The following is a 10,122-nucleotide window of genomic DNA, read 5'->3' on the forward strand; positions in this document are numbered from 1 at the left end:
TGGTGTCGACAAAACCCCCCAGGGCCCGGCGGTAGGAATGGATTCTTGTATAAACTTCAGAAAGGGCTCATTTGATTTGAAATTGGAAGTTATAGTCCAGCTTTTAAGATTCAAAAGCGATCAAAGGGCAACTAGCCCCCCCCCCACGCCCTTTTTCCACAAAACACATCATACAAATTTTGAGGTAGTCATTTTGTTAAAAAAAACTTCAAAGGTCAGATAACGAAAACTCCGGGGTCGACACATGTTGTACAAACATAATATTTGTAATATAATTCGTTTTACAACTAATTAATCATTAGTTATAATAATTATATATACTAATTAATCAAAAGTTATACCCGGGAGGCATATACAGCTGTTTTGGAAGGAATTCTCGTATAAACTTCAGATAGGGCTCATTTGATTGGAAATTGGAAGTTATAGTTTAGTTTTTAAGGGTCAAAAGTGATCGAAAGGCAACTAGCCCCTCCCTCACACCCTTTTTCCCCATAAAAATTAATCGGAAGAAAATTTTGAGCTAGCCATTTTGTTAAAAAAAAAATCAAGGGTCAGACAACAAGAACTCCGGGGTCGACACATGATGTACAAACATAATATGTGTAATATAATTCGTTTCATAAGTAATTAATCATTTGAAAAAAATAAGTTATTTAAAATCAATGAATTAATACAAATGTAGAGCATTGACCTAAAATCTGTTCAGAAAATATTGATAAAGTAATCAATGAAAAACATTCACGCCAAACCTTATTTCGTTTCAGACGGATGGATAAACCCATCCGATAAAATTTGAGGTGACCATTTTCTTAAAAATAGTTCAACCATCAGATATTCAAACTCCAGGGTCGACACAACCCCACAGGGCCCAGAGGTAGGTGTTGTAAGTTATGCTTTGGGTAAATATATGGTCTTTATAGAAGAGATACTCACATAAACTTCAGAAAGGACTAATTTGATGGAAAATGGTAAATTCTACTTCAATTCTAAAGAGTCAGAAAAGACCGAAGCTTAATTAGTCCCCGCTTGCCCCTTTTCCCAAACCCATCCGATAAACATTTTGAGATAGCAATTTTGTTAAAAATAGTTCAAACATCAGACAATAAAAACTCCGAGGTTGACGCAAACCCATTTTTTTCACTTTGATATTGTTACTTTGATACCAGTTTTGATACTTTGAGTAATATTTGATTTTTTTTTAAGTTTAATTTTGAGATAAGGAAATTTTAAAAACTTGAAATTTTTGCAATAAGAAACGAACAAAATTTAGCTATAAAAAAACGTTCCGAAAAAAAGTTTTTCAAAGAAAAGTAAAGGCCATTGTAAACTTAAGCTCAGCAGATAAAAATACCTTTTAAAATTCAAACTCAAAACGACCAGAAATTACTATTAAAGAATAAATGAAACCCAAAACGAACAAAAATTAAATAAGCAATCATAGTAAAAACATACAACAAGTAATAATATAAATGAATAAATAGATCTTAAAGCTAGTAATACTTAGATTGAACATGAAAATCAAGCTTAAAAAAAAAACAAAAAATTTCCTATTGAAGTAAAAATGAAACTTAAAACGAACAGAAATTAAATAAACAATCAATGCAAACAAACATACAATAGATATTAATGTAAATTAATAAATAAATCTTAAAACGAGTGAAACTTGTTTTAAGATTTTGAAATAAGGAATTTTTAAAAACTTGAAATTTTTTGCAATCAAAAACGAACAAAAATTAATTAAAAAAAAACTTTTCGAAAAAAATTTTTTTCAAAGAAATGTAAAGGCCATTTTAAAATTAAGCTCAGAATATAAAAATACCTTTTAAAATTCAAACTCAACACGACCAGAAATTACTATTAAATAATAAATGAAACCCAAAACGAACAGAAATTAAGTAAACAATAATAGCAAAAACATTCAACAAGTAATAATATAAATGAATAAATAGATATTAAAGCTAGTAATACTTAGATTGAACATGAACATCAAGCTTAAAATAAAAAAAAATACTTTTCTATTGAAGTAAAAATGAAACTTAAAACGAACAGAAATTAGAAAAACAATCAATGCAAACAAACATACAATAGATATTAATGTAAATAAATAAATAAACCTTAAAACGAGTGAAACTTAAATTGAGTATGCAAATCAAGCTTGAAACAAAAAGAATCACTACAAACAAGAGTTTGGGTATGACCTCCTTCTCTCACTGTAAAAGTCTAAAACATATTGTGTCATTGACGCTTTACTGAAAACTATATGCGTCTTTAACAGTCTTGGAAAGTATATGCAACATCAAATTGAATATTTGATGTTGAAATTAATTATTGAAACATGCATCAGTTCAAAAATTTATTTCACTGTAATTGTATTTTTATTTTCAATGCTGTAGGAACTGGAAAAGAAAATCTTTGTAATATAATTCGTTTTCAGTTAAGCGCCAATGACGTAGTAGGCTTTTGGTTTTTATTTACAGTTAGGAAAGGAGGCAGTATCCAAACAGTTTTTTGTAGTGAAACTAATTCGTCTTTAACAACTTTAAAAAGGGATAATAAATTAAACTGAATATTTGATGTATAATGATATGAATTACTGAAAGCTCATCAGTTCAAAATGTTACTATAATTTTAATGTTTATTTTCAATATTAAGTACAAAAGAAAAAATTTGTCATAAAATTGGTTTTCAGCAAAGCGCCAATGACGTAGTAAGTTTTAGACTTTTACAGTGAGAGAAGGAGGTCATACACAAACTCTTGTTTGTAGTGATTTTTTTCGTTTCAAGCTTGATTTGCATATTCAATTTAAGTTTTCTCTCGTTTTAAGATTTATTTATTAATTTACATTAATATCTATTGTATGTTTGTTCGCATTGATTGTTTAATTAATTTCTGTTCGTTTTAAGTTTCATTGATGCTCTAATAGCAAAATATTTTTTTTCGTTTTAAGCTTGATTTTCATATTCAATCTAAGCATTTCTCGGTTTAAGATCTAATTATTTATTTATATTATTACTTGTTGCAGGTTTTTTGTTATGATTGTTTATTTAATTTCTGTGCGTTTTGAGTTTCATTTATTCTTTAATAGTAATTTATGGTCGTTTTGATTTTTAAATTTAAAAGGTAATTTTATCTGCTGAGCTTAAGTTTAAAATGGCTTTTACTTTTCTTTGAAAAACTTAATTTTCGGAAAGTTTTTTTTAATAAGTTAAAGTTAAAGTGGTTCTGCAGCAAAGGTTGATCTCAAGCAACGTAAATGAATTGTATAAGTTTCGTTCTCATTGGTCCGTTTTTTAGCAAACCGAAAAGAAATTTCACCAATAAAACTGCAAAAGAACTGTTTTACAGCAGAGCTTAGGAAATGGGGTTTCAAATTGGATGCTGAACCTGGCGTAATATTCATAAAGTTTCAATTGGAAAAGAAGCTTAATTAGTCCCCTCACGCCCTTTTTCCCCAAACCCATCCGATAAAAATTTTGAGATAGCAATTTTTTTAAAAATAGTTCAAACATCAGATAATAAAAACTCCGAGATTGACACAAACCCATTTTTTTCACTTTGATATTTCTACTTTAATAACAATTTTGATAATTCGATCAATATTTAATTTTTTTTTTATAGTTTGATTTTCAAGTAAGGAATTTGTATAAACTTGAAATTTTTTTCAACCAAAACGAACAAAAACTAATTTAAAAAAAACTTTCCTAAAAATATGTTTTTAAAATAAAATTAAAGTCAATTTTAAACTTAAGCTCAGCAGATACAAATACCTTTTAAAATTCAAAATCAAAACGACCAGAAATTACTATTAAAGAATAAATGAAACCCAAAACGAACAGAAATTAAATAAGCAATCATAGTAAAAACATACAACAAGTAATAATATAAATGAATAAATAGATCTTAAAGCTAGTAATACTTAGATTGAACATGAAAATCAAGCTTAAAAAAAAAAAAAAATTTCCTATTGAAGTAAAAATGAAACTTAAAACGAACAGAAATTAAATAAACAATCAATGCAAACAAACATACAATAGATATTAATGTAAATTAATAAATAAATCTTAAAACGAGTGAAACTTGTTTTAAGATTTTGAAATAAGGAATTTTTAAAAACTTGAAATTTTTTGCAATCAAAAACGAACAAAAATTAATTAAAAAAAAAACTTTTCGAAAAATTTTTTTCAAAGAAATGTAAAGGCCATTTTAAACTTAAGCTCAGCATATACAAATACCTTTTAAAATTCAAACTCAAAACGACCAGAAATTACTATTAAAGAATAAATGAAACCCAAAACGAACAAAAACTAAATAAGCAATTATAGTAAAAACATACAACAAGTAATATTATAAATGAATAAATAGATCTTAAAGCTAATAATGCTTAGATTGAACATGAATATCAAGCTTAAAATAAAAAAAAAAATTTTGCTATTTAAGTATAAATTAAACTTAAAAATAACAAAAATAAGAAAAACAATCAACGAGAACAAACATACAGTAGATAATTATTTAAATGAATACATAAATCATAGAACGAGCGAACTTTAGAGTGAATTTGCGAATCAAGATTGAAACGAAAAAAATCACTATAAGAAGGGGTTTGGGTATGACCTCCATCTCTCACTGTAAAAGTCTAAAACCTATTGTGTCATTGGCGCTTTACTGAAAACTATATGCGTCTTCAACAGTCTTGGAAAGTACAAACAACATCAAATTGAATATTTGATGTATAATGATATTAATTTTTGAAAGATCCATCAGTTCAAGATTTTATCTCACTGTAATTGCATTTTTATTTTCAATGCTGTAGGAACTGGAAAAGAAAATATTTGTAATATAATTTCAGTTAAGCGCCAATGACGTAGTAGGCTTTTGGTTTTTATTTACAGTTAGGAAAGGAGGCAGTATCCAAACAGTTGTTTGTAGTGAAACTAATTCGTCTTTAACAACTTTAAAAAGGGATAATAAATTAAACTGAATATTTGATGTATAATGATATGAATTACTGAAAGCTCATCAGTTCAAAATGTTACTATAATTTTAATGTTTATTTTCAATATTAAGTACAAAAGAAAAAATTTGTCATAAAATTGGTTTTCAGCAAAGCGCCAATGACGTAGTAGGTTTTAGACTTTTACAGTGAGAGAAGGAGGTCAAACCCAAACTCTTGTTTGTAGTGATTTTTTTTCGTTTCAACTTCCATTTGAATATTCAATTTAAGTTTTACTCGTTATAAAATTTATTTGTTAATTTACATTAATATATATTGCATGTTTGTTTGCATTTATTGTTTATTTGATTTCTGTTCGTCTGGAATTTCGTTTATACTTCAATAGAAAATGAAATGTTTCGTTTTTAGCTTGATATTCATATTCAATCTAAGTATTACTCGCTTTAAGACCTATTTATTTATTTATATTATTACTTGTTGTATGTTTTTTGCTATGATTGTTTATTTAATTTCTGTTCGTTTTGGGTTTCATTTATTCTTTAATAGTAATTTCTGGTTGTTTTGAGTTTGAATTTTAAAAGGTATTTGTATCTGCTGAGCTTAAGTTTAAAATGGCCTTTACTTTTCTTTGAAAAACTTAATTTTCGGAAAGTTTTTTTTAATAAGTTAAAGTTAAAGTGGTTCTGCAGCAAAGGTTGATCTCAAGCAACGTAAATGAATTGTATAAGTTTCGTTCTCATTGGTCCGTTTTTTAGCAAACCGAAAAGAAATTTCACCTATAAAACTGCAAAAGAACTGTTTTACAGCAGAGCTTAGGAAATGGGGTTTCAAATTGGATGCTGAACCTGGCGTAATATTCATAAAGTTTCAATTGGAAACAGAGATTAATGAAACTTTTAGGTAATTGTTTGAGTGACTTGATAAAAAAAAATAATAGCCAATACGAAAAAAGTGGTTTTATACAATAAGTTGTTTTTCATAATGCCTGGAGAATAGAAGGGTTTGTATATGTACAATATTAAAAAAGGCATTTTTGACAATCACCGGTGAATGTCGACACTCACGAACTTGGAACATTCGCGATAACATATATATGTGTGTATTTTATCTTATTAATGAACTTAAACACATAGATTCGGTTTTTTCCCGCTAGGGGCTTACAGTAACAAGGCCACCTCAAATGAAAACTAATTAATTAAATTGGTCAATTTGAAACTTACACAGCCATAAACGTCTTACATAAGTGTGAAAAAACAGGTAATTCAATTTTTAAGGAGAAAGATCGCCAGTTAACATTCTTTATTCTACCAGGAAAGTTCGTAGCCAACTTTAAAAATAGAGAACATGTGGTGATAAAAATAGCAAAAATTAGCAAAAAAATAAAGCCAACTTTAAAAATAGAGAACATGTGGTGATAAAAATAGCAAAAATTAGCAAAAAAATAAAGCCAACTTTAAAAATAGAGAACATGTGGTGATAAAAATAGCAAAAATTAGCAAAAAAATAAAGCCAACTTTAAAAATAGAGAACATGTGGTGATAAAAATAGCAAAAATCAGCAAAAAAATAAAGCACCTTATAAAAATAGAAACTGTTGTTTTCTTGATTGTTCTGGTTAAAAAAAAAATCGGGACCTAGTTCAGTAAGCTCTTTCCTTTGAAAAATAATCCTAAGCAATACTTTTTGAAAAGAGCTTGGCTAGGCTAAGGCTAGTCTGGTAAATTTTTAGGTGGCACTATAGTTTAGCTAGGATGAAAATGAAAAGATTATTTGATGCCTTGTTTAAGCTCTTTCATAATACAATAATTGGTTCTGTCGCAAATTGCATCTTGAGCCCTTAAAGGGGCCCGAAGGTATTTTATATGAATTATGAAAGAGCATAAAAAAGCATCAAATGATGTTTTCACTTTCATCCTAGCTAAATTATATGACCCACTGAAAATTTACCATGAACTTTAACCCCTCGCTCCAACCCCACTAATGTGCTAATATATACAGTGTGTTGGAATATACCCTGAATTGTTGATGGAAAAGTTTCGAATCGCAAAATTCAGCGCTATTTTCGTTGACGGTATTTGAAAAACTTGAAACGGTAAGAAAACGGTTTGAATTGAAAATCAAGTATTTTGTAGGTTAGGTTATAACTTCTTCTTGTGGTTACAAAACTGAAATACCTTTGGTCCCCTTTAGGGGCTCAAGATGCAATTTTTGACAGGAGCGATTATTGTATTGTGAAAGAGCATAAAAAAAGGCATCAAATAATGTTTTCACTTTCATCCTAGCTAAATTATAGTGCCACCTAGAAATTTACCAGAGAAGCTACACTGGGCCTGACAAGAGGCTGGAACAAGTATTCTGAAATGGTGTCTTGCATACCATCTAGTGCTTGGTCACCATTAACTACACTTTCTAACAAATCAGAATTATCACTTTCGGAACTTGATGAGCTCATATTTATTCACAGGATGGATTTTAAATAATATAGCAATAAACAGATTTTGTAAGTTTGAATTTTCACAAATGAAAAGCACTGTCGGATTTATATGAAATAGTTTCCGCTAATTTGTTTTTAGTTTCACGGCTTATCATCGTTTTATCATTGGAAACATTGCACTGCTGATGGATTCTAACTAAAAATACTTATAGCAACAAAAGAAAACTCAGAGGAAACACGGATTTTTAGGTATGAAAAAACCTAAGATAGATCCAGAGGACTAAATATGGTTTCATTTTGGTGTCCTTGGAAATTTATGACTGAATGCTCTAATAGAAGAGGAATATGACGAAAAGTTTTTATTTATAATGCCTTGACCATAGAAGGGTTTTTGTATTTGTGTTTAATTTAGACAATCAAGCAGATCTTTTGCGGTATTGCGACCACACTGTTGTTCTTGATCGAAGTTGAACCGGTTTCTCTGTCTGTATTCAGAGATAAGTAGCTTAGTCTTAGTGATGTAAAGTACTATCCAGGTATATTTTAAGTAACTATTTAATATATAGAGGTAGTTAGGTATTTAATATAAAGCGTTCTGGGCGGCCTGCTTCCCATAATTCTCTGTTGTAGTTTCCATAATTTTGTGGTCGCTATACCATGTAAGTATCAATAAAACTTTTAGTATGAGTATTTTAACCGCAGTCGGTTAATGAAACACCAGCTGGCTATATTTTTTCACTCTAAAACACTTTCAGTCAGCTAAACTTTAGCGTAAAGAGTAGGTAGTTGAAAATAAAACCATCCTTATATAGAGTAACTTTTGTTTGTTTCGAAATTTAATGTCGCTCTTTACTTCCATTAGAAAACATAATTTTGTTTTTACTTAAAAGTAACAGTTTTAGTAATCCAGTAACATTTACTGCTTTAGGACCGTTTACTATATCAAAGGGTTGAAATTTGGAAATTCAGTAGGCTACAATAATCTTAAGCGCTGATGAATGTTCAACCTTAATTCCATAGACAATTGAACATCCTTGAATTAAAGCTTAGGAGCAAAATTACAAATTCTATCCTTTTTTCTTCTATCTCATCTGAAAAATTGACGCTTTTCCACAAACAAGTTGTGCCATGTACACTTCCAAAAAGAGGCCCTACAATTGCATAGTGATCAATGTGTCACGTGTGTGAAACAATTGGTGCTCCGAAATGCACACACTTTGGAAGACAATGAATAGTCCCTTGCGTACATGGAAATATTTAAGGAAGATATGGTTTCTTATTTTTGGCTCATTACCAGTAGTTCCGCAAGTTCTATATATTCTAAATTAAGGTATTCGTCATTTGATAAGGCCCGTTATTATTTAAAAAAAAAATACTATTTTTTATTGTGTGGTGTTTACTTTAAAGCAAAAACACAAATATTCGGAAGAATGAGGATATTTCTTAATTAGCATGAGTTAATAAACCTTGAACAAAAGGGAATTAGAATCTCCTAATTCTATAAGATAAAACTTTTAATTTATAATTATTCTGAATAGAATATTTTTGATAGTTTTGTCTTGTTTATAACGTCGCATGGTAGATTTAAGCATTTGATACGCCACTAGTTTCTTACGTCGCATCATCACGAGGTTGTAAATGTCTCTTGAATCTCTTTTTGAAGAAGGAAAATATCCCCAGGAGGAAAATGTCTCTTGATCTTCAGGGAAAGTATCCCCAGGAAGATTGTTATAGATCAAAGTGCAATATTGAACGAAATCGTTCTTCAAGTACTCTGCTCTCGGCGTGTCAACCTTAAGGTAATTGGATCGAGCTCTATGCCTTAGGCCCAGCGCCCACGGGGAACTGTTTCAAGACAACGGTTGGAAACTAGTCAAATCTGCAACTGGTTTAGGACCAGTTTACAACCAAAATGAAACGCGTCTCCACCCACGGACGTGAGTGGTTGTGGATCAGTTGTGTTTATCTAATTGAGCAGTGCAGTGTTGTTAAATGAGGAAGACTTATTGATTATTGTGAGTACCTCAGGTTTCGTAGGATTCAGAAGGAGTACTGGGTCCATCCCCACTTTGAAAAGAATGCAAAGTCTCGTCTGTTCTTAGCAGCAAAAAAATTGTCTCCAACAGATTGAAAATTTATCGCATTTTACAGAATGTTGAAGGAATCTTACCTGGAGTTACAAGGATTGTACAATCAATCATACAAGGATTGTACGTACAAGGATTGTACGCCCGATCGTCGACAAAATGCCTCGCCAATTATCCTACGAATTTCATGTTTAATTCCTGGTCCGATATGTTGAGAACCAAAATAATTGGACAATATCAACGTGATAAATCCCAAAAATGTGTGGGACAGTAGAGGAGGGGGTGTTACTCCGGACCCCACCACGTGGCTTATGGTTTTCTCAGTGAGAATGAAAAAACAGGAATTTTCTCACTTGAAAAACCATGAATTTTGTCACATTTAAGTCTGTTTTTATGGTTTTTGTCAGTGAGAATTTGAAAAACAGGAACTTTCTCACATTTTTGTATGTTTTTATGGTTTTTGTCAGTGAGAATTTGAAAAAACAGGAACTTTCTCACTGAGAAAACCATAAATCACGTGGTGCTGGCACGAGTCAGAACACCTGTGCTGTCGACCTCAATTCACCTATCGTGAATCAATAATTCCCCTTAGAAATAACAAATTAATTTCCCCTTTCTTGACAGATCAATCAATCAATGACATCATCTGT

At 30.1% G+C, this 10,122-nt stretch overlaps 1 protein-coding gene across 1 annotated transcript in view; it reads right to left on the minus strand.

The window, feature by feature from the left end:
* The window catches only part of LOC148941134 (uncharacterized), a 49,643-nt gene extending 42,240 nt beyond the window's left edge, over positions 1-7,403 (minus strand). The window contains exon 1 of the mRNA XM_089104587.1: positions 7,263-7,403. Coding sequence (XP_088960713.1) covers positions 7,263-7,403 — 141 coding nt within the window. The remainder of the gene's footprint in view (positions 1-7,262) is intronic.
* Between the last annotated feature and the right edge of the window lie 2,719 nt (positions 7,404-10,122).

This window comes from Artemia sp. Qi Xiang Cuo, chromosome 18 (assembly GCF_049724085.1).
Source record: "Artemia sp. Qi Xiang Cuo chromosome 18, ASM4972408v1, whole genome shotgun sequence".
In the NCBI taxonomy this organism is placed as follows: Eukaryota; Metazoa; Arthropoda; class Branchiopoda; order Anostraca; family Artemiidae; genus Artemia; species Artemia sp. Qi Xiang Cuo.